Raw genomic sequence first — 25813 nt, 5'->3', positions numbered from 1 at the left:
ACGGGCAGAGATGTGGCCRGCGGGAGCTGCGGGATCGGGCGGGAAGCACAAGGTGTAAGGAGGACACGGCCCCGGCAAGGCCGGGGACAGGAGACCCACATCTCGCTGCGCAGCAGAACCGAGCGGGCCTCTGACCGCGAGAGGGAGACGGAGCCTCGCGGAAAGCGGCCGCGCGCTGCAGCGCAGCGGGGCCGCGGGCGCCTGCGGATGCATCCGAGCGCCGGCACAGAGCCCTGCCGCACTCCGGAGCCAGGCACAACAACCTGGTGCTGCACGTTTCTTGTGGCTTAGGRTTTATTTCCTACAGCAGATCTTGCAACATCTCTCACCTGACAGCTGATCTYGCACAACCCCTTCCTTCTGCAAAGGTTTCCAAGCTTCCCCATTCAATCCAAATGGTCTGTCGGAGCAAGGCACGGGAGAGGCGAAAGGAACAGGAGGAAGAAGCCAAACGGCTGCTGGATCTGCACCCATTTCCCTTTCAGGGGCACTGACAAAACCAAGTTCTGGTTTGGGAGATTTTCCAAACTATTAGAGAGTCATGATTTTTTTATCCAGCATAACTGCACTATTGTGGGCCACTACCACTGGAGATTATATACATACATGTGTATATATATATATATATATATATATATAGTTTTCTTGTTAAATAAAGGAAGGGATATGTTTAAGTGTAAATACTTGAAGCATAAGCAAGGATTTCCAGGAATTTAATTCAATAATGCAGCTTGCTGAACAATAAACAGTAAAAGGARCCAAAAGACCAGCTTTATATAAAACGGAAAGATTCTTGCTCGGACCCGGGAATGGCTTCGCTGACCGCAGCGAGCAGCTTGCTCAGCGCCCGCCTCACCGCAGACACCGCACAGAGCCTGTTCCCACAGCAGGGTCCCACCTGCACCCACGGTGCACCCACCAGCTTCGCACAGAGCAACCTCGCCACGACACAAGCAGCAGCTCGCCTCCCTCCTCGTCACCTCCACGTTCTCCCAGCCCACGTTACACACTGCGCACAATCCACGAAGGCATCCAGCTTTCATCCAGCTCATCCTTGCCTTTCACTGCTTTGGAGAGATGAGAGCTGTCAAAAACACGCAGGAAAACACTAAAACAGGGCTGAGATTGGTGCTCTTGCCAAGCATACCCCTGCAGCAGCAGCAGCAGCGCGCTCGGACACGAGTTTTAGATTTATTGTAATCTTCAAGCAGTGCAGTGTCCCCTCGCAGTGCACTGAAGCCTACATACAAAAATAACACCAAGAAAATAGTACGTATTAATCATCATCACCACTGAACCTCATATGAGAAATTACTGGAAGGCATCGCCTTTAACTGCTCATTTTAAGGTCACTTAAATTATAGCTTTAGCAGTTCCAAGCTCAGGCTATAGGTTATGATGTCTCCTTCAGATCTGGATAGCCTATTATTTTCACTGAAGATTCCCTGATTTCCTCTTTTCCTCACAGGTACATAATGACCCATCTAAGTCTCTAATAAAAGTCTCACTGGAGACTTATATTCCACAGAAGTCTTTGGATGTAGGTAAACGCTCCACAGGTTCTTCTACGTAGGCATCAGAAGCAGCCAAGCACTTCTGAAAGCCTCTGGAAATGGATTCAGATGGTCCAAATACTGTGCTGAGAAACCCCAAGAAAAAGCCCACAGGGGAAAAGCTGCCCGAGAGCTCAGCCATGGGAATGTCGCTCTCAGTTTCTGTGATCTGCTTAAGATTCCTGCAAATCACCTACAGATCAAACAAGCCACCAGAGCGGCACAGGGAAGAGGGAATAGACACGGGGACAGCCCAACTCCCAGAGCTCATGGGGACACTAGGGGTTCAGCCCCTTATGCTCCCTCCTTTAATGTATGCKTCCTCCTTTAATGTATGTAACATTAAAAACACAGCAAATATATATATAAAATGATTTTCTTGCTTGTTTTTGGTCTGTTTATCTTCTCCCTCCTGTATTTCCTTTCCCCTCTGCTTCAGCCTCGTACACACACTGTTGTAATGAGCAGCCTCCTCTTGCTAAGATACCCACCAGAGATCTAGGGTTGAACCCCTGAAAATATACCAGTGAAAACAGGATTAAACTTGATTAAACAGTCAATTTGAACTTGTAAAACTTGGGCTTTGGGTGGTTGTTTTTTGCTGATGTGTAAAGCGCCTTTAGCAGGGAACAGAGAAGTCAAAAACAAAAATAGCTTTAAGTATTGCAGCACACCATGTCACCGAGGAAATGTGTAACCATCAATTATGCAAACGAGGACATCAATTCATTAACGATGATCTCCAGATTTTCCTGACCTCCATCTTAATGGGGACATGGCTCATTTGAAGCGCAGAACAAAGCTAACGCGGAGATGAGAAGCGAGCGAGGAGTGGAGGACACGGAGAACGCTCAAGTTAAGCAACGTCTGAAAACACCCAGAGTGAAATAGCCTGGAATCGTTTCCAAAAGCAGAGCAGCGCATGAGAAGGGCGGGAATGGGACAAGAAGACTCAAAGCAGGACATGTGTCCTTGCAATTTTGCTGCTTGGTGCAGCAAAATGTACCAAGGTGTTAGCGATTTGGGAGTGCTGAAGGTTTCAGGGGTGGTGATGGGTTTTCGTCTCTCCCAGGCAGAGTTTCCCTCCCGTCCTTAGTTACAGTTATAGAAAGTCTGAAAGAGATTGAAACTTCTCCATGGCAACACAGGCAAAATCATAATTGGAGTCGCGTTTGTGCCATTCCTACAATAACCCAGCACTTCAAGCGCTATCGTCTTCAGAAGCCAAATAAAAAACACATGTTGGGAAAAAGCAAGAAAAAACATTAACAAAACTCAAAACCAGGGAAGGAAGAGGTAAAAAAAAGACATATTAAAGCAGTCAAGTTCCTTTCCAGCTCAAAAGTTACTCTCCTGCATTATGGTCAGCCCTGTTTTGCAGGACTGCAGCGCTGAGCGCTCTCCGCCTGGGAGACCCGACATGAAGACTCAGGTTCCTGGCTATTTCCATTTCCATTTGCTTGGTTTTATTCCTTTCCTTGCCCTTTCAGCTCGGCAGGCCACCCATCTTCCTCCTCGTGGTGTTTACAACCCCRAAACACTGGCAGCTGATTAGCCTATCTCCCTTAATGATCGTTTGGCCGGGCTCTGCATATCTAATTTCCACTCCTAACTCCATTCCTGCAGCACCCCTGCCAACACCGAAAGCGACTGTATTACAGACCATCTAAGGGAAAAACAAGGACCTTTTCTGTACTGCGACACGCGACTCACACAGCCCCGACCCCTCACACACGGGTCAGACTCACGGCGAGCGTCACAGTCCTTGTTTGCCGGGAATTCTCCACGTATCCCTGGCACAGGCAGCAGGTCGGATGCCCGGCGGCCGCTGCAGCCTCCTGCCTGTCGAGAGGTCTCTGCAGAGCCACACACGCCGTTCTGCTGACCCAGCTTTGCTAAAAGCAAGTGCAAGGGCAATAACCACTACTCGAGTGAGCTCTGCAAGCCGGGGGCTCCCCCAAAGGCAGATCCCAGGGCTGCCCTGCTGCCTCCCTAYCCGGAACAGGCTGGTGCATCCTGGCACTCGGCAGGTCTCAGGGCAACGAGCAACTGCCTCTTGATATCCTTCCTGTACCATGCTTCATATAAAATAGCAAATCAAATAAACACAGGATGCAAAAATCATCACATGCAGATTCTGCAGCTCTCTTAATACGTCACTAATTCTCTCATTGCATCAGTTATTCCGAAAGTCAGAGTGCCAACATGGGTTTGCAGAGGACAGCGAGCCCTGACAGAGCAGCAGTCGGTGCCAGCACTGCGGTGTCCCCTCCTCGCGGCGCAGGGAGGACGTCCCACCAGGGACAGCACTGCAGGATGCTCCAGGATGCTCCAGGATGCCCCAGGACGGTGGCCAGTGAAATGTGGGGCTGCTACTGAAACAGCTCCTGGACATCTTGGCTTGTTCCCGCTGCGGAGCCCTGCCAGGAGCTCTCACAAGGGTCACCCTACCAGAGGGAATAACTGCACAAAATCCACTCCCTTTTCCCCTCGTGAAAATACCAAGGTATCAGACAGTTAGCCACAGTGACCAGGGCCATCACAGGACGTAATTTCTAGTGCTTCCAAACTGAATGGGAGGCAGGGAATGAAGTTTACTAGTTGAAACTGGAGACTAAACTCTACRAAAGAAAACTGTGCCTATATAGAAACCTAATATATAGTCAGGAAATTAAGTGGTTCCCACTTCATCTGTGGCAACATGCATAGATTGAGTGACTCCCTATATAAAAATAAGTTTAGATAAAATTAAAATCTGAAAGCCATGAGACCCGCAGTCATCTCACAGTGTTTTTGTGAGGCTTTGGGGTGTCCTGGCAGATGCAGACCAGGGGTCTCAGTTCGGTACTGCCCCTCTGTGACACCCTCAACACCAATTCTGCAGGCGCTTCTTCTAAGAGAAACTGTTATTTACTGAAGCCAGCGCTTGGGGTTTCACATAAACGCTACGTACATCTATCACACATGGTACACATCTATATTTTGTGTTAGTCACCATGTTTACAAGAAATTTATAGGCAGAAGAAATAAACATGCTACATTAGCTTGCTACTTTTTTTTTCCTTTTTGTAAGAGAAAAACCTCCTGATTCAAGACATAAGCCAGCCATTTGTGGATAGGAAGTTTACAGAGTTAGCTTGGCTCTGATGAGCTTTATTCCATCACTGTCTATTAGGGGGTTCTTCAATCCTCCTCCGTAGCAGGCAGCCCCGGCCAGCTCTGCGACATGCCAGGGCCCTATAGCACAGTAAGAAAATACCTTTTAACTGACTTTTGAACGCTTCTCTGCCGGTTACTCTGTGGACAGAGGGCTCAGTGCCCAGTTGTGTTTCCAGCGGGCAGCAAGCAGACCGGCGACGGGCACCAGTGACACCCGGAGAGCCCCGAGCTGCCGGGAGCGCCCGTGTATCCCCACTGATGCTCCCACTGCGGCGAGGGCCACCTTGTAGGGAGGGCAATGCCTAAATCCAGTTCCTGCTGTGGTGCAAGGAGCGGTTCTGGTTTCACAGTGACTTTGGGGTTTGCCTGGGCAGTGCTAAGGCTCAGGCCCAACTGGCTAAAGCTCAGCTGAGGGCAGGGTATCTGTGTTCACTCTCCAAGCCTGGGCCCATTCCCACAAGTTCCCCTCACAGGCAGGARCTCCCGGCACCGGATGGGACCGGGACGTCCCATCTAGAGCCTGGCCTCTGACTGCTTCCTGATTCCTACTTGTGATTCCTTTGMACTGTGACCCCCTCCAGCTTTTGCTGCTTTACGATCTATCGCTATCTCCTCACCTCTCATTTCTTCTTTGGATTAAAACTGTTATCTTTCTGACTGCCTTATGTTTTTTACCATGGTTCCGTGCACAGCAATATTCAGACTTAAAAGGAAAGACAAAGGTGTCAGCAGGAGCACTGATGACTGCATTCCTAATTAAAAAGATATGAATAACACCCCTGTTTTGACGTCAAGCGGTTGTAAGACGAGTTAAATCAATTAACTAGTCATCAGGGCACTAAAGCCTGTGTGCAGGAGGAACAGCTACTGTGTTTATTGCCTTCACAAGCCGCGACTCCAGTTCTCCAACGCTCAGCCCAAGAGCCGAGGAGAAGCCACAAGCCGGTCCCGTTTGCCCTGGCGAAGGAGCAGTCTCYGAACCCGGCTTCGGGACGACATCCACAAGCTTTGGGCCCTCGGGAACCTCGGAGATCTTCACTTCTACTTCTGTCGCTATCACAGGCCAAGCGGCATCGGGCTGGCTATTCCTCAGCTCCTGTACCTGCCAAGCAGACAYGCTCACCCTGACTTGCATGTAAAAGGCTTGAAGCTCTCTGTTAAAACACCCAACGCAGAGGTCAACGGCAGCGTAACAAATGAGGTTAGAAATAAAGCTGTGGGTCAGGAGCATGGCGATTCTGGATCCATACTGAAGAGATTTACAAATAAGAATTAATTCAGCTTAACAAGATTTTGCCTGCTAGGGCCTCAGGCAGCTTGAAGGACAAACCTTCACCCTTCTTGAAGCTGCAGCTCATCAGGAGAATGCTTCTGAATTTCGTGAGAGCAAATATTTGTTTCTTAACATAGGGATTAAAACTAGACGACGTTTTAAGATTTTGCTCTTGTAGTTTTCACTGTTCTGCTACACAAAAATCTGAGGAAAACCAGGGAAATACGGTTTGTAGTTTGACAAGAGCTCAAACACTTGTCTTTTTGTTCCCTTCAAATACACCAGAGCCCTTTATAAAAGCAAGAAATAATTCATCTGTCCTTCGCCTTGGCTCATGCAAGATGTATAAGTACATTCAAATTTTACAATATTTACTGTGCAGGTCAGAGATTAATGCCAGTTGCTTTCATTATAGTTGATGCAAATTCCCTGAGGAGTACCTGGAAAAGTAAGGGAGCGCGTGAGAGAGAATGGAATGAATTGCAAATACGCAGAATTGTTAAGTGCTCACTGATGCCTCATAGAAATCTCTGAGAAATGGTCTATTTAGAGCCCATCCAGGGGTATGGAACAGGAATCCCAGCAGGGACAGGCTCAGCAGCAGCTGCAGGCGATGAAGGAAGGGACCAGTTGGGCAGGGAGCTCTACAGAGATACTTTGGTAAATGCTGGGTTTGATGAGACACATGGGTGGAGGAGAAGCCTTGGAAATCTCAATGGGTGGGCCAAATTCCTTGGATATTTCCCAATTCTGTTCTTAGGAGCTGCCTCCTCGAGGCAAGTGCGCAGTGGTGGCCACGTTGGCTGGACCACCAYGGCCCAGCACCCAGAGGAGATGAGAGGACCAGGAGGACCATCTCACCTGCTGGACACCCAGCACCCTCCCCAGGCCCCTTCAGATACCCAGGTAAACTGACATCCTACAGACAAAACATACAAGGGACAAACAGCAAGAATTTAAGCTCCCTTCACTCGAGGTCTTGTGCTTTAACCACAAGAGCATCCATCTAGTCTCTCTAAGAATTAGCCTGATACCTAGAATTGCACAATGAAACCAGCAAGACATATTTTAAATGATGGAGCACTTTGGAAAACAGATTACAGCAGAATACTCTTATAAAGAACTATAATATAGTTTGGGCATAGACTCCGCAGAAAGACACATGCCATTAATTCTTGTATTTTCCTAACTGCTTCCTTTTTCCCTACCATCAGGAAGCATGAAAACACACGATTTCACACCAGTAGCAGCTGCATCAAGCTCTTTATCAGATACGACAGCTCGCATGCAACACGGCAATCTGGGTACTCAGGAGGGAATTACTTCATTAGTTTAAATGTCAAATTTCTCTTTTCCATTTCTATTAATGAAGGATTGATCTAGCATTCAAATCAGCATCATTGTAYAGTAGCATAAAACCTATCATGATAGTCCACTTTTAGCTGACCAGAATGCAGGACAACTCCAACATTTCTGTCCTGAACACACGACAGGAAGGGATCCACGGCAAGCAAATCCAAACCCACAGCAAATTAATCTTGGGCTTTTCTGGACTAACTTTAGCTCTGCTTAAACACAGCTGCTCAGAGAAGCAAAGGAGATAGAGGAACACACTGGCTCCCATAGTCAAAGTCAAGGTGGGCTCACAGAGGAGGTAAAATCACCTGCTCTTCCCTGGCTATTTTGCCCCATCCCTGCCCTCAGACCATCTCCCAGCATTGTTCCTCCAGGTGAGGCCATCTGCAGCAAACAACAGTGTCCCAGGCACACACAGTTTGTGTCACACCTACATTAGCCCTGGCAGCACATGCAGGGGACAGGGAGGCACCACTGGGTGCCCACTGTGGGTTCCAGCACCTCAGGGGGACCCTCTGAGAACCACCCACAAGGAACCTGAGCTGCTGCTCGATCCAAACACGTGTGGTGACGGGCATCGTCTGGAAATAGCTGCTGGGTATTCGCCAAGGAGCTCGCTAATTTATTGTTCTTCAGGGTCATTAATGAATCTGATGGTGGAGATGCCTGTGGCGCCCCATAGCCCATGATGGGGGTCCCAGAAACAGCCAGCACAACGTCGGGTTGCGGTGCAGGAGCCCGGTCAGTGGTGGACACCCTGGGGCCGTTCCCACAGACAGTATTTTAAGGCCTCCTCCTCTTTTGGCAGACACTTCTGAAGAAAACCAAGAGGCCAAGCATCGCTCATCCCTTCTGGGAAGCGGAGCCCCTTGGAGGACAGCAGCTCTGGACGGATATTGCCCGGGATAACGACCCTACCAGTCCTCCAGCAGAGCTCCTCAAACAGTGCACTGTTGCTGAGGATGACAGCTAAATGAAACACCTAAATGAGGGACTACGGAGCAGGTGGTACAAAAGGCAAATGGTTTTACCAATGGTGAGACYGAGCTCTGGACGCTGCGTGTTCTCCCAGGATTCTTGTTTCTCAGGCAAAATGAAAAAACTGTAGAAGTCCAGGGAAGATCCTGAGGAAATGGGTGACCATCATCCCAGCTGCTAAGGGAAATGGGGAGTTTTCCTTCACTGGGTGTTTTCCCGTCAAGGCATTAGCCAAACACAGCGTGTGCCTTAGTCAAAAGTCAAGCAGGAAACACAGGGAGGWCAGACTGGATCCACTGATGCCTTCTAGCCTTAAATTCTACGATTGTAAGGAGAGAAATAGGTTTCCTCTCCCTTCCTTGGCCCTTAAGGAAAACTAGTCTTTTAATCTATTTAGAAGCCCTTCCTGACATTCTTTAGCTGCAGTTTTTCTCCATCAATCTAATCTTTTCCCATCAAGCTCCATGCTAATCCCATCTTGCTCCACTCCTTAAACTAATAAAAGATTAGAGTGACATTTCAGAAAGGGCATCGTATTAAGCAGCTACTTCCCCWTCTCAACAGATGACACAGTAGAAAATGTAGTGAACAGGCCATTAATCTTATGGTAATGAGGTGTCAGTCCGCATGGAGACCTCCTCCTTGATCAATATGAAGGGYACAGGAATAATGAGGACGCTGACGCTCACCAGCTCTGGCAACTTGGCCAGAGGCAGCAGATGCTCCGTGCGTGGCGATGGCTCCTGGCACCCACCACGTCGTTGTGTCCCCACGAGGAGCTGGGACCTGCCGCCCCGCACGCTGCCCACCCGTGAGGAGCATCTCCCTATCTTCTAATTAGGGCTGTAAAACCATTTCACACTGTCACGCTGCGCTCTAACAGGAAATCAATCAGGATTACCGGCCACACGCAGAGGACTGCTTCTCATCTGGTCACTGGTGACAAGCTACATAGCTCCTACCGTGGACAAGCTCCTCCTGGAGAYGTCCCTGCGTGGGGATACCCCACTCACTTTTATGCATTAAGATTTAAAAGCAACATTCTCCTTTTCTTTCAGAGAACACAGTTCCCCTAAAAGAAACTACAATCAGCTACTGTGTTTCCGGAGAACTGAGATTCTATCGTGTGCTGAGAACACCTTCCTAAAGAAGCACAAGGCACAGCGTGGTTGGTGGTGTCTGGTGGCATCCTGGCACTTGCTCTAATAGGATGCTCTTCCCAGCAGGGAAGTGGGCTCCTTGCTCCATGCAATGCCATGGAGCTGCCGGAGCCCAGCATGACATAAGGAACCAGCTGGAGCATCTTAAGGGCTTAAAAATAATCAGAAGGCAGCTCATCTGGGAGCCGCTGGAAGGCACCAAGGGAGACACGAGCAGCACGTCCTCCCTTTCTCAAGCAGCCCTTTTGCATATGGGTTTTGCTTTTACATTTGCTTTTTTTTTTTTGCAGTTAATGAAGAGAAACTGTTGTTTGGCAGGGCAAAAAGAGAAGCTACCGACGGCCACAGTGCCCTGCAGTTCATCTCTGCAGTCCGTGCTTTGCCATGGCTTGTGTCTGTACTTCTGATATAGTTGGGGGCTCTACAAACCTCCCCCTGGAGAGGAATTCATCCTTTCTCTTACTTTGACACAGGCTAATCCTGCACTTATACTGTTGAGGTCACTGTTGTGCCTTGGTACAGCATGTTAATGTTAAATATCAACATAACAGAAACTGATTCAAGGACAATATTTACCAAAAGATAAATTTTTAACCATACAGCCCATAGCTAAGGCTTCACTCCAGTTTTCATATCTAATTTAACAGATAAAAGAGATGCAGTAAGACAAAAGGTTCTTCTTCCACACACAATTCTGAAAATTCCTACCTCTCCATCTTTTCTGTATTGAATCTGTGTTGATAGAGCTCAGGCCTTTACCTGTATACTGTGGTGGGTGGAGAATTGAGCGTGTCGTAGATGAGCCTCACGTGTCCTTGGTACAACTCCAGAGCCAGTGGATCATTGTCTCCCTTGTACAACAAGATGCCATTGTCCTTGTCCGTTGCTACCTATGAAACATGAACAGCCACGTAAGGTTCCTTAAGAACGATTAAAATGCACACAGAAAGCATACATTAAAATAACACAGAAAACACATGCACTTGAATTATTAAGGAACTATATGCATAGTTAACAAAGGCAAGAAGAAATGTGAGATCCCAAAAGCTCTTGGTGACCTGGAGGGGGCCTGTACACCAACACTTYGGCTCTCTGTGCTGGGAGGGCTCCCTTACTTCCAAAGGGAGCCTGGTTCCCGCTCTCTCTCACTAGACTACGGCACTATTTTTGGCCACATATGGGTCTCATTTCTCAGTTAGTTCCCCATTTTGAGCTGGAGTTTTGGAAGATCCACTCTAGGAGAAGGAAGTTTATCACAGTCAGAAGCAAACACGTTCTCAGAAGGTGCTGCTCTTCTCGTAGACCTTCTAAAAGCACAAGAAGGAAAGCAGGGCCTGTCCCCACACCTAGTCCAAGCTGTTCTCTCAACTCGAGTATTTAGCAAGTCGTGCTCAGGTCAGATGGGAAGTTTGGAAAGACACAACAGGACCCAGGAGCCTTCGTCCCTTTGGCTCTAAAGCACACCAAGAAAAGGAAAGCCTCATGTCCACATCAGAATCCAAATACTCTGCTTTTCCTGGCTCCACTGTCTCTACAGCACAGAAAATAAAGAGAGAGACTTAATGGGGATTTTGGCTAGAACCTGCCTCCATTATTTTCACAACATAAGCTTCTTGAGGYTATTTGGTTATTTGATTAGGATGGCAGCTAAATGCCAGAAGTAAACAGACAGTAAATTTCTTTTTGCATTGACGTGTTACTTTAGTACTGTCCTTTAGCCCTTGAAAGATTAATTTCCTTTAACACTTTTAATAAGTTTCTTCTATCTGGTTTTAATAATCAGTGCTACATTCTAGTTTTAATTCCCTGACAATTAATTTCTGGATGCAAAAATATTATTCAGCCTGGGAAACAAGAGGAGAGAGGTTCATCTGCAAGTACTTGCTGTAATAACCGGATTTATTCTTCAGGCTATGGTTGAGGTAATGCATGCTTTGCAGACCTTCCTTAAGAGGACAATGTCCAGATTTTCAGCTTTGGTGTGGGGGAAATCTTTGGGAACATGTGTATTTTAGAACACCTTAGAACCTTTTCTAAATAAATCCTCTCTAAATAGAAGAGAATTTGTAAGAAAAATTGAAAGTGTCCAATATACGTGAGTGGGTGTCATTTTTCATATGAACTTTCTATTCAAGTTGCTGAAGAAAAGAAGCATTAAGTGCAGTTTGATCAGCAGAATAAATTTTGCAGGAACCACCCATATAAGCTTTTACACATCCCCTCCTTCGTGGAAATATGGTCTATTTTTCCATGTCTTGACATGGGTATTTTAATTACAATTAAACTACAGAAGTCAGTCCAGAATATGATTTCCAACTGTGGAATAGTCTCTTTGAATTGAGAATAATAAATATAATAAAACAAATATACAGAGATCTTTCTCCTCACATCTTCTGAAACGTTATGCTCCCTTCGCAGGGTGAGTCCAGWATGGAAATAATCCAGATTAACAATCAGTGGCCTAAAACACAGATGCATAAGGTCTCATGTGTTCCACCCATCTCTTTATTAGAAAAACATACAAAGCTAAAGATGATTCCTTCATTTATTTGAGGTTACATCAATTAATGCCTATTAAATTGCAAATGCAAGCAACTTCCCAATCTCTTAAACATGATTTTGGACTGAGTATCCAAAATACCTTTGATCCAAAAAACACAAACCCCACGGCAGATGCATGGTAAATACRGTGTCCCATTTCCACTGCCTTTTAAATCTTAGACCTCACACCAAATTTGAGTGYAACATTAGGCCTGTAACAAAATCCCGAGCCTTTCATCTTGGGACCATGCACAGTAAACAAGTAAGCAAAATAATGCCTGGAAAGGCCATTTAGAGGAGCCTCCCTTAATAGGCCTCCTAATAATAAGCACTAATTTCTGCAGGAGGAAAGACGTCTCTATACTGTAAATCAGCAAGACGACAGTGAAGCATCCTCGTATCATCAGCAGCTACGCTGCCAGCCTTGGGTATCAAAGAGGGGTGAGATTATGGGGCAGGACACGTGTCCAAACGGGTGAGGTGAAGTCTTTGTGGCTCCTTAATGCCGCAATGGTTCCAGAGCAGCCAGCAGGCTCGTTAGCCGGCTCCAACCGCGGCTGCATCCCGGCCAACAACATTTCCTCTCCCTTCAGGAGGGAAACAACTAGTTATTTTGCTTGGAAGCCCCTGAGGCTGGTGGCACTGCCATGCTCAGCCTACCTGGAGGGAGATGTTGGCCTGCGGGCGGATTTTGGCTGACGGCAGCTCCACGTAGGAGTCCTTCCCGACGAAGTTGACGGTGATGAGCTTCTCGCAGCGCTGCCCGGCGAAGCCGGCGAGGCAGCGGCACACGGGCTCCTGGTGCACCACGATGCACTGTGCCCCGTGCTGGCACTCGTAGTTGTCGCATGGGCTCGTCTGCAGCAGCACCATGGGTGGTGGGTTCTCGCAGAAGAGGCCGCTTTGGAGGGAGCAAACACAGCCTCAGTTAGTGCTTCTTCCTGCCTCCTCACTTGCTTTGTGGTGTATCAGAGAGCACAGAATCACACTGACACCACGCTTTTTGCTGGGCTTTTTTCTGGGGTTTTTGCTGGGCAACATGTTATTTCTACAGCAATGGGCTCCTCTGCTTTATTGCAGCTGAGTTTCTGGTTGTTCGTGTCACAGACCAGCAAAAATGCCAAGGGGAGGGAGATCTCCGAGAGCCAGAGGAGGCTGCCCACCAAAGGCAGGTGGGAGTACTTGGGAAGGCAAATTCCCAAGCAGGGAAGCAGGAAGACCTGCTCAGGTCTTCCCGACTTGGAAACTCAAGGAATTTACAGGCAGTCTCACTTGATACCATGAGAATGGAAACCAAAAGGCCATTTCCATGTATAAATAGTACCAATACTAGGCGTGCAAGAAGAGCAAATAAAAACAGCCATGACATCTTGAGCAATAACCTCACTTGGCCACCAAAACCAGAACTACCCTGTCCTATAAAGGAAGGGAACCTCTTTCCTCCGCAGCAGTGGCAGGAGGAGCACAGCCTGCCTGGCAAAGCTTGGCCAAGCCCACAGGACTGGGTTCTGCATGCTACACTCTCATTTATTTAAGCAATCAYGGTTGAATTTCCTGCAAACTATCCCAAATTATCTCAAACGATCCCAGTGGGGAACTCTGAAACATCCACGCAGTGGAGGAATTAGGCTTTACGTGGAGCTGAGCAATTTTAATATGTGCTTCCCCAGCAGAGAAACACTCATCAGGACAGCACTACTGCGAGGCAGATTGCAAAAGGGAAGGTTTCATAACTTGGTTTTATCCAATGGGGTTCACAAATTCTAGGCAATGTGTTCACCTGCAGGGGGTAAACGGATTTTATTTTGGGCAAAAAACACACAGAAAGCATCTGAGGAAGAAAGTGTGTTACGTGATTGCAAAGAGGCACTTGAGCTGAGTGATCCCCTAGAGTGCTGCACAGAGCCCAGCGACCAGTGAGCCCTTAATAGCAAATGCTGAAAAGGAAGAACGAGTTTGTAAAAGATATTTTTTTGAGTCTGCAAGCCCTGTTGCATTTGAATGTGGGGCCCTGCACTGCTAAAAAATAACAGAGGTGGCTGCTTGTCCCACCATGCTTCATGTGTGTGAGGGAATGAGGTTTTAAATGCAACGATCGTGTCAGGTAACTAGATAACTAGTAAACTCCAGGTAACTGGGAAGCCTCACTCACACTAACACTCACTGCCAAGCAAAGACTCTTGATATTTAGTCAAAAAGCTGCATGGATCTTCCTCTGAGGTCCCCTGGTTATCTTATGGCGCTTCATCAACACCCACATCCTGCAACTACCTGCAAGCTCCCCTTGCCTCAAAGCAAGAGCCTGGGGCAGACTCTGCGAGCTTCCAGGCTTGTGCTTCACAAGCCTGAACTCTGTTAAGCTCCACACTGACAACTGCAGTCTTGAGAGGGGCAAAAAAACCCCAGAAACCCCTTCAGAGCAGGAGGCCTTTAAAGTGCAAAAGGCTGGATTCATGACAAGAATAATTAGGAGATCCTAATTTGTTACAAGAATTTTCATCTTGAACTCCATCCACACAGACACTGCTCTGGTCTACAACTCCCTCCCAGCACTGGCAGCCCGGGCCTGGCAGCGACCACTGCCACTTTTCTCTCCTACAAGACACTTGTCCCTTTGGATCTTGATCAGGACATGCAGGCAAATGGCATGGACCAGGCTATTATATTGCTCACCCTAGTCTTCCTTGGGTTATAAGGTGTTGTCTAAGCTGGCAGTGGGATTTTGGAGCTTCATGGAGAGTCTCCTCTTCTCCAAGGACTTGGACCAAAATGAAAACCCCTTGTCTGAGTAGTGGGGATGAGCGAGGCTGCTCCAAGGCCTCATGGTGAACCCCTGGTGGACAATGGCCAGCCTGGAGCGTGGCACTAACTGCCCCAGGAGCTGCCTGGGACACAGGAGGGACCAGCCCCATCTCCCACCTAATGCTAAYGATGCAGCTCAACTGTGTCGCAGACCAAAAGCTCTGCCAAACAGTGGGGTCCCGGCTGCCTGCAAGACCTCCCGTTCTTCACTGCCCACAACTGAGGTGACTTCAAACACAGGGCACTGCAGCAGAGGTCTCCAAGGCCCTACGAGTAGGCAGCAGGCTTGAATCACCCATGACTTCTGCTAGGGCTTTGCAGCTCTCAACTCTTCATCTTAGATGGCACCAAACATGCACAGCTCCTCTGTGGGACAGCCCCTGCTTGTCCCTGCTTGTCCTTCCTGTGCTCCAATCCCGGAGATCCCTAAGGCCACCAAAAGGACTGAAGCAAAGAATGAAGCACGGYGAGAGAGGCAGGAACTTGAAAAGCGGAGGGTATCTGATATTCTGTAAATAACAAGTCCAATTCTGCGAAGCCGCAGGCTGACATCGTGTTATATATCAATGCCCTTGCAGGGAAGCCTGTCCGCTTTGCAATAAAAATGTGCGTTGGGAGGAAAAAAGGAGTAAGGATGAAAGCAAGAAGAATGAAAACAGTTGCAGATACAAGGCAGAATAAAGGATTTATAAGTGTTCAAGCAATTTCTGCTTTGTCAAGACTGATCTTTTCAGGTATTCCACTTTGTCTCCTGTGCGTATTTCAAACACAGGAAAGACTGGCTGGAAGGGAGCCAGGATCCAGCCTCAGGCACTGATTAGTGAATCCGTTTGGGGAAGCACGCTTATCTTTGACAGACAGGGAAGTTTCCAGGAGTCAGACAGATTGGCAGCTGTCAGACACAGCGCCTGGCTATTTAGCGGGCAGGGAGATGCTGGCATGAGGCATTCCCAATCCCATCTCCTGCAGCCACCTCTCAGGACATGTATGTGTAATTTTACTTCCTCTCTTGCGCTCCTCACACACAATCCTTATCTCYATGCAGTTTCTGGGCGCAGTTCTGGCTGCCCAGGGAGGCTGTGGAGTCTCCTTCTCTGGAGATCTCCACAACCCACTTGGACACAACCTGTGCCACGTGCTCTAGGTGACCCTGAGTGTGCAGGAGGGTTGGACTAGATGATCTCTAAAGGTCCCTTCCAACCTTAAGGATTCTATGATCAGCCCTGGGGATTCTCTTAACCCCTTAAAACCAACTTGGGCTCTGCAGCAGGACACCAGGCCCAGTCCCCATGAGCTCTGTGGGAGCCGGCAGAGCCCCACGCGATCGCCAGGTGCCTACCTGAAGCCCTGGGGGCAGAGGCAGGTGTAGCCGTCGACGGCGTCGGCGCAGGCGGCGCCGTGCCGGCACTTGTGGCCCACGCAGTCGTCGGCGTCGACCTCGCAGTGCTTGCCGCTGTAGCCGGGCGAGCACTCGCACCTGCAAGGCAAGGGGGCTGCCATGAGTGCCGGCACGAGGCACCCCAACCCGGGGCACCCCAACCTGCAGCACCCCAACCCACGGCACCCGCTGCACTCGCGGTGCGCCGTCCCTGCACTCGCCCCTTGCCCAGCCCACCAGGGTTTCTGGTGCAGTTTTGTTGCATGGATGTTGCCTCGCACAGTTTGCAACCTCACTGCAGAAAGTCTGTCCCAGGTCTCTGGCTAGGACTGGACCTTTGGGGATTGCTGAACAGCCTCTTTCGGAGCCTATAGTTTGGACAAATGTTTATTCATGGACACATTTTAGTCCATAAAACACAGTGCAGTGCTCCCAGCTGGATTTTACTGCACATCTGGAAAACAAGGACTGCATCGCTCCAACCCAAACAAGGGGAGGGACGAGATGACTTCCCGGTGCGTACGAGGGGTGTGCGCCCCTGCTCGAGGCCCTGCTTGCAAGGTGCAGGGGGGACGGGGCCACACAGAGTCTCGGGGTCCCCATGGAAGAGCCCAGCATGACCCCCTGAGACCGCAGGGCGGGTGCTGCTCCTGCTCTGCACGTCCCAGTTGCATTTCTGCATCGTGGTGGCTCAGGGCGCGTTGCCATCAGCGTAACGGAGATGACAAAACACAGCAAAAAGGAAGAGGTCTGACCTGCCCCAACTGCAAGCAGCGGGCAGTGTTTTTCGGCAAGATCTCAGTCACACCTGAGAGCAAATCATGTCAATCAAAGGACCTTGTGGGGGGAATTGGCAGCATTTAATCCTGTTGCTTTTTATTGATCTCCGCAGTCCTAATATAAAGTGATGTAATAATGAACGATGTGCAGCGCCTCACTCGGGGCTGCCATGCATCACTTTTATGATGTGTATTGGCTATCTCTCTAATGACAGAACCACCACTTTTCTCTGCAGGGCTGCATTAAATCAGCGTTTTAAGCTGTCAGGTAATAATTCCAAAGCCTTAGAATAATAAAGTATATTTATACCATGTTCCAACATCACGGCGGTGAATGGAAAAACATGCTTCTTTCCTTAAGATGTTTTTCGAGAAGCCATTTCATTGTGTTAAATGGCGTTTTTTGTCTGGCAYACAGAAGGCTACCCTGCTTCTACAACAACGGCGCGGGAAAGATCTGGGGGCTGGAAGTGAGAAAAGCCACCTGCAATTCCAGCTTAGAAAGCACAGAGCCCTGCACAGCCAAACACGCACCCAAACGCTTCAGCTTGCTTCCAAGCTTGGCTTTCCCTTTGCAGTCATGGAATTCCTTTTTGGCCAGTCGTTCTTGAGTTTATGGTGTGTCACATGCCAGCCAAGGATACCCAAAACGCCTGCCTGGAGCGTCGCAGGTGGGAAGGGTGGCGTGGGGACACCAGCAGCTCCCGGGACCCCAGGCTCCTGTCCCCTGCAACCCGCGCTGTGACCCCGTCCATCACTGCCAGCGAGGGACTGCAGAGCAGCACAGGGACAACACGGTGAAGCACTGGGCACACATGCTGTCATATTCGGCTCCTCAGCAGGAAAGACTGAATTGGTAGGACCAGCTGGGGTGTCCCATGTTCCCAACTCCTATCCAATGGCAGCACACTGGGGAGCTGCTTTCTGCTATAGCCTGGCAGCGATGGCAACATTCCCAGGAAAAAGAGCCTAAAACACATGTCCCTGGGCATTCAAAATGTTGGCCTATACACAGAGATTTGCATCTGTATGCACTCAATAGCTGTATTATTAACTCTATCAACTCATGGTTTCCACTGTAGGGCCAAAATGGAATTTCCCTCCACATATCAAGAGCCAAATTACAGCTTGCTATTTTTTTTTTTGCTGTTTCTTCATAATCTTTTTGCTCCCTCTGTGGATCTCAGGTGCGCAGGCAACAAACTGGCAAAGAGTGGACAAGATGCCCAAGCAGGGCTTCATCTCCTCCAGGCACTGATGACAGCACAGGAGCAGAGCTTCTCCTTGAGGAACGAGAGCCACCATGCAGCACCACGAAAGCTGTAGAGCTGAAAGCTGCAGAGCTGAAAGCCGTAGAGCTGAAATCTCAGCCCATTTCTGAATTGGTTGTTACAACCAAGGTATGCAAGGAAAAGCAGTGCGGGGACAAAAGTACTTTCAAGGAAAGCAAGGCTAATTCACCCCACCAACCTGCCCTGCTAGAAAGCAAAATGGTAGAGAAGAGGCAGAGAAATCCTGTGTTTTGACTAGCAGTCTGTGAAAAATGGGAATAAAGATGCCAACAGTGGGAGAAAATACTCAGGGTTTGGTCTCCCTGCAAAGGTTAAGGACAGCGCTGCAAAGAGCACCATTCGATGCTCCTTTCTGGTGAGTGGACAAAYGAGCAAGTGTCTTATCAACCCAAAGTACTCTGGTCTGAAAACACCTCCAGCAAGGGGAATATTGCTCAGGTCCCCAGCAGTCCCCATGCCTTCATTTACATTGGGATCTGGGCAATCTGAGCTACAAGCCTTTTCCTCCTAATGTGCCCTAACTACTGGATTAGCTGGATGATGGATTAGCTGGGAATGAAGGCTGGAAAGAACATCAGGGATTGCCCATTAGCAGCACACGCCTCCTCCTCCACCCCCCGTGCATCGCTCAGGAACTGTCTGGATGATTTAGCAGCTTTGTCTTCCTTGAGAGTTGGAAACATGTCTGTCTGGAGGTTTTTTTACTCAAAAGCAAAGTATGAGTTGTAAATACTGTCTAGCACGGTAGCCAGCTCCACTAAAACCTTGCCTTGCCTCTGTGTACCTGTCATGAAATGTATTGTGTGRTGGTTTGCACCCTTCTGACGTGCATGTGAGCCCAGGCTGACCCAAGCTGCAGGAACCGAGGAAGWCCTAACAGCGTGGTGGCCATCCCAGGGGCTCCTTGCTGGGGGTGCTGGGAGGCTGCCACTCTCCAAAACCCCAGCCTTCCTCCCAGGGAGCCGGTGGGCTCTGGGGAGACCCTCAGTCATATGATYTGCCCACAGAAGTTTCTTCTTTTCTCCCTCCTTCTTAGTAATTAGTGAGGAGTGGATGTTAAGCCGTGAGTCAGCACTGGAGGAAAACTGAGTTACATCCATTGTATCTCCTCATGCTTAGGCTGTGTGAACTGATGGCTGCCCAAAGGAAAACCTAAGGAAATTCCCGATGTAGGCTAAGGTGTTTTGCAGCCTCTGTTTCACAAGTGCTCCTTTTGTCACGCTCYGGTTCAAGAATAATTCTCTGCTCTGAGGCACATCCATCACTTCCAAGTAAACCTCAGACAGCTGAAGAAATACATACAGTTGCCTTAATATGCAATGTGATGTATAGTCATGCATTTTTTAAATTAATTTTCTTATTTTGCTCTTTGCCTCAAACTCCCTGCCAGTTCAACCCTATCCAAGCAAATGGATCTGACCTCTCCACTCACACACTCACCTGAATCCCTTGTCGAGCGGGATGCACTTGGACTCGTGCTGGCAGGGATTGAGCTCGGGAATGCAGTGGTTGATCACCTCATCACACAGCTCACCTGAGGCAAAAGAAAAGCAAAATGCTGTAAGACAATGTTGACTGGAATTCTATGAATCAATAATATCTATTTTTCATGAGGATTCAGCCACCTGAGCTACAACCACATAMTGTTTATATCACATGAATTTGAAAAGCTGGACTAAAAAGTATTTATATATATGTCCCACTTGGGAACAGATTATTGATTACACAGATAGATCCTGACCCAAGGGCTCCTATATCAAAGCAAGTGACACAAAAGTTAAGATACTCATTAGAACCGAACATTTTCACATCCAAACTTATGCTAATCATAGCCAATATGCTGCCACAGAAGAGGATCGAGCCCCATTCTGGGAAAAACAATCCACAAACCCTCCCTCCAAACCTCTGCAATAATAGGATCCAGCTTTAGGACTGCATGTAATTACAAAGCATTCACTATTTATAAGAAAAGTACTAACTCTATTGTGCTCACAGGAGATGCTGTCTTTTCAGAGGAAAAGAAATCCCTGTAAGCTCAGCTCAGATGTTTCTAGGTATTGTATGTAACATGCCACACGCCTCCCAGGATTTGTTTAAATTTTAATAATTCATAGCTCTACAATGCTCACAACCAGATAATTTATTTAAACACCACCCTTCTCGGAGTCCTAAATTATCAGGTCACACTTCAATACCTCAGGATTTGAGATCCAGCCAGAGACTGCTCAGAAATCTTTGCCTTCCCATGAAAACAACAGAAAACTACCCCAAACTCCTCAAAGCAGGAGAAGCAAAGGTCAAATATTCTCACCAAGGAAGCCCTCAAAAGCTGCAGTCCCCAAGCCCCCTTGCAGCAGTGTCAGCAGGGCACATCTGCAGCGTTTGGAGGCTGGGTGCAGTGTGTGTGCCTATGTGCAGGACACACCACACCATGCGAATGGCAATTTGCTGTCTCTGATAGTGGAAAAACAGGAAAAAATACAGTGCGGGAGGCACAGGTTCCTCCACAACTTTCTGCAGCGCTTTCATGAGGCTGCAGCTCCACCTGGCTAGGGACAATCTCCACATTTAAAAAGATTTATACATGCAGCTCTAGTGGCTACAGAGAAAAGCTTGACAATACAACACAGATGACCCCCAAGACCAAGCTCAGGCCGTGTCTGCTCATGTCGACTCAGCAGGGATGACGGGCAGTACAATCCAAAGGCTGACATGAAGGAGGAATGCAGGGAGGAAGGGGCCAAGCTCTTCTCAGTGGTGGCCAGGGATGGGACAAGGGCAATGGGTGTAAGCTGCAACACAGGCAGTTCCATCTGCAGGTGAGGAGGAACTTCTTCCCTGTGAGGGTGGCAGAGGCCTGGCACAGGCTGCCCAGGGAGGCTGTGGAGGCTCCTTCTCTGCAGGTCTTCAAAACCTGCCTGAACATCAGCCTGTGCCACATGCTCTGGGTGTCCCTGCTGGAGCCGGAAGGTCTGGATGATCTCTAGAGGTCCCTTCCAACATCAACCATGCTGTGACTCTGTGACCGTGGCAATGACAGCCACGGGCTAAGCTCTAACCACCCCCACTCCCTCCTCCTTCAATCTATTTCTCCCACAGCTCCTGCCTCACCACGGCACAAYCTACATAGCTCCCACTTCACTCATCGCATTAGACTGATAAAATAGTACAGTTCTGCAAGAATAAATCAAAATGGTTTTGCTTCAAACAGGGAACATCTAATATATCTGCTTGTGAGAGTAAAGCATCAGTGGTCAAGCACCATGAGAAAGGGGGCTATTAACAGCAGCCCTGGAGCCAGTGCTGTTAAAAATGTTTAGAGCTGTGGAGAAATCTTGGACAAATGTCATGATCCATCCAGCTGAATGAGGRGGACACACCAACAAAACAGAGGGCTGCACATCTACAGAAACAGATCATCCTTGGGCCCTTGGGTTGCCTCTTGGAGGCTGGTGTTCCTCAAAAGCAAGTGGGGCCATTCAAGCCACAGCCATACGAACCCAGCTGGAGACAGTCAGGAACACATTTCTGAGGTGGCACAACTGGAAATAGGTCTATTTACTTCATCCACCCCCAAATCCATGGCCCCCTATCCAACCTAACACAAGGTGAGGAGCCCATGGTCCCCAGGCAGACGTTACCACCAGCAGGTCAGAACCTGGCCCAGCCCTGGGGCCTCTCTCCATTTGTCTTCTTCTTACTCGTTATTGCTCTTACCAGGACAATACAACATATGAATCGTACGGTAAAATAAATATGAGAAAAAAGCAACTGGCCGGTGACATTAAAAGAACACGATGATCTAAACCTGGAAATATTTTCAGAAGACATCATTTAATACCAAAGCACAGTGTGCATAGATGCCTTCAATTGTCATTTTGCTAAAAAGGTCCAACAAAGCCTTTTCAGCCTTATTTTTATCTATTTATTTTGAAGAAAAGGAAACAGGCTTTAAGAAAAAATAAGAACAGCTTCATAAACTCTCAAAGGAAACCATAATTCTCCTTAAAGTATTCTTCTCAGCAGTCTTGACAAGTGCTTAAAGATCCAGTGAAAATCTCCCAGAATGTATACACTTGTCAAATATTATGACTCACTGTGTCATACTGAAGGCTCCGCTATCAAAATTTAGGAGAATTCCAGGCTTGGTACCAAACACAGCATCCAAAAATTTATCATTTTTCATGTGAGRCTTGGAATGCTCGAGGATCCTTCCTGTTATTTTTCCTCATCTATCACTCATTACAGAGCTCACTTGGGAGYGTCTTGCAACTTGAGCAGCCTCATCTCAGGGAAGAAATTCTTCTTGATAAATTATTTCGGGCCCCACCAATGTTCACTGGACGCTGCAGAAAGCATGCCAGGGAAATAAAACACTTTCTGAAAAGCAAAACCCAAGGCACTTGCTAGACAAAGACTTTTTTATATTTTATTAAGTCAGAAAATATTTGGGCCAAAAAATCTGCCCTCAGACCTGAGGGTGCTATGTTCATTGGCCACTTTAATGTGAGTATCAGAGGAAAAATCTGATCCTCTCTGCTTTTCGGAGTGACACGAGGCTGCCTCTGTGTAGCAATTAAAGGTCTCTTCCAAGTTTCTCAGTGGATAGTTATGTGAATCTGAAAACGAACCCTACATTAATCTCAGGCCAGCTTCGAGCAGCATTAACGCTCTTTGTGGAAGGTTTCTGATGATGCCAAAACAACAGAGAACTTCAATGCAATGCGCTCCCAAAGCTACAAGACCTTTCTCCTCTTTCCTATATATTCTCAAAGCAGAGCCCCGGTTTGGGTCTCTGAAGTGCTACAAGACAGGAAAACAAAATCTATATTTCTCTTCTAATCAGCTAAACGAAACCTTTATCCAAAATTGTGGTTTTTGTTTCCTTGAGGCTCACCCACACCCTTTCAGGAAAGCAGATCCATGTGCAAGGCATCCCATCGGGAAGAGGCTCTGTCTGGCCTGGAAGAGGAAAGGAGTTTGTGCCATTGGATTTTACCTTTAATGGTAGCTGGATGAACTCAAGGTAAGGCAAGGCAAGAAGCTCGGCAAGGCAAGAAGCTGGGCACAACCTCAGTTGTGGGACCACTGCTTTTCAGATTCCCTAAGGTCAGCAGGAACCAGCTGGTAACTAGTGCCTGCTTCAGAAAAGGAAGCGTTACACAGATGAAGAAAGGAGGTCTGCTCTGTGTCTCCTATAATGCGACAATTTGTACTGATAGGCTGCTAACAGGTGACTGCTCACTGCTGCTGCCTCATGTATTAAAAAGAAAAGTAAAAAAAGATAAGGAAGGAAGGGGGACTTTGGCTGCTGAAACAAGAGAAAAGGCATTTGGCCTCTTTGGAAGCATTTCCCTTGTCCCCTTTACCAGCAATGCCCACTGCCTTCCAAAAAGCCACAACTCAGCACTCATCATCTCATGCACCATTTCCCTGCTCCTATTTCTTCAGCAAAATCCTGGATTTCATGGGGCTTTCACGGAGACTTTTCACAGGGCTGCTTATTAGGAACTGCCAAGAGACAGGCTCCTACTTCGCTGCACTGCTCAGAGGGAAGCCAAAGCAACAACAGAGCAATAACGATGGTTTTCACACGCAGCTTAATAATCAACTTTTGTTTTTTTCCATTCTGCGTTGTCAAAAGAGCTATYTATTTCATACCACAATAGACTTTTAAAACTAGGATCCAAGTTACACTATTTCTCCTTAATCGGCAGAAGAGGAGCTTGGATRTGGCAATGGGATTTTATTTATTTATCTGTAAATAAAACTAGAGGTCTGAAGAGACCCCATGGCCCACCAATTCGTAACCAGTGACTTCTCAAGCCTGGTTTCCCGACTCACTTTGGTTATCCCGTGGTCTCTCATTCGGGATATTCCTGAAAAGGTTAATAAGGCAACATGGAAAACATTCTCACCTCGCATGAGAGGCACTTTCGTAGGGCCTGGAACACTAACAGCAAAAATGCTGTCAAGAATTTCACAATATTACTTGAGGAAAGGATGGAGACAGCCTGGCCCTTATCCATGCAGCAAACTTTTACAGGCTGCACAGGGAGAAGATAGATATTTGAGTGGCTGAACAGTATGTTGCAATTCTCTTAACTTTGCCAGGTAAGGCAAAATGCAACTTGTCCCTTTACTGGCAATAAAAATATATTGTGCTGTTATTCTTGTAAGAGATTGCTCAGTTGGTATCTAATAGCTTGCACTCAAAGAAATGCTTTTTGTGCTTTGTTTTGCCCTTCTGTCTTCTCAGTTATTAAAAAAACCCCAAAAGTCAGTGCCAATTGGAAATATCAGGAGCACAGAGAACTTAAAATTGCCTGGGAGGACCAGGTTGGCCTTGTGATGCACTAGGAGAGGGGGTRCCAAGAAAATACTTCAGTCAGGAATTTTGTTTGATGAAGAAGATTTAAGGCTTGTCTTAGAAAATAAAAAATAAAATCCAAGCTTGCAATGAAGAAAAAAGCCTTTGTGAGAATCCTTCAGTAGCAAAAGCACTCAGCTATCACGTTAGATATCAAAACCCCAGAAGAAGTGTTTCTTTGAAAGCCACCTGGGTGGAGGTACTTGTGGGTTATTAACCAAGTCTGATATTGCTTGACAAACAGCGCCCACCACACTCGGCAGCCAGAGAAGTAAGAATTACTCTGTGCTGTTGATTCTCTGTTAACGCTCTCAAACCTCATACTTGAGTTTTCATATATCAGCTTTTGGCCTAAGTTTTAAATAGGAGCTCGAGGTTAAACAGCACATCGAGGTTCTCAAGGAAGTGACTTGTTACTGAGAACTAGGGAGCAACTACCCACCCCAGTCTTAAGGTTAAAGAAAGAGATGACTGGCTTAGTAGCAAGATGAGGATAATTTGTCACCTCAGTTTAGTTCAGCTTCCCTAGTCTGGCACCTCCTTAGCCTTCCTGCTTGTGGTGGCCTGGTCTGACCACGCTCTGCTTAGGTTAGCCACAGCTCAGGGGGTAAGTTTAATAAGGATGAGTTTACTGAATTTCTTATGGCTGCCATCCAGTAACAATGAAAGAAGCCAGAGGTCTGGATCTTGCAAAGAGTTGCTAGTGGAATATATCTATATGTGTGTGTATATATATATATATACACACACACTTATATATATATGTATATAAAGCAATAAACACAATCAAATAGCCCAGTGCCCTTATTTCCCCACACAAAGAAGCAGAGAAAGCCACCTCTAAAGCAAGACTTCTAAAGCAACACTCATTTGAGGCACAAGTCATATTTGCCCGCCACAGACCTTAAAACTCTCTAAGGATGAAATATCCCCTCATTCTTTAGGCAAAAAAATAACTAAAATGGGCAATCCTTAGAGTGGTAACAAGCACTCTAGCACTATCCCTCAGAACCACCACGTCTGGAACACATCCTCATTTTGCTGGTCCTTACATGTGGGAACTCCCCTCCCTCACACGGATGCTCTGTCTCTGTGATTCGCTTGCAGCCTATTAGGGATCAGTTCAGCTACACACAGATGTGCATCCAGGGGCATCTGAGACACTGCAGGGC

General features: G+C 47.6%; 1 protein-coding gene across 1 annotated transcript in view; it reads right to left on the bottom strand.

Moving 5' to 3' along the window:
* The window catches only part of SLIT3 (slit guidance ligand 3), a 337579-nt gene that overhangs the window by 8955 nt on the left and 302811 nt on the right, over positions 1–25813 (bottom strand). The window contains exons 29-32 of the mRNA XM_026035707.1: positions 19712–19805; positions 16162–16299; positions 12681–12921; positions 10239–10369 (exon numbers count right to left, since the gene is read on the bottom strand). Coding sequence (XP_025891492.1) covers positions 10239–10369; positions 12681–12921; positions 16162–16299; positions 19712–19805 — 604 coding nt within the window. The remainder of the gene's footprint in view (positions 1–10238; positions 10370–12680; positions 12922–16161; positions 16300–19711; positions 19806–25813) is intronic.

Source organism: Nothoprocta perdicaria, unplaced genomic scaffold (genome assembly GCF_003342845.1).
Source record: "Nothoprocta perdicaria isolate Ctin4 unplaced genomic scaffold, notPer1 scaffold_165, whole genome shotgun sequence".
Taxonomy (NCBI): domain Eukaryota; kingdom Metazoa; phylum Chordata; class Aves; order Tinamiformes; family Tinamidae; genus Nothoprocta; species Nothoprocta perdicaria.
Note: the sequence above shows the minus strand (reverse complement) of the source record. Positions and strands in the feature narration are given on the sequence as shown.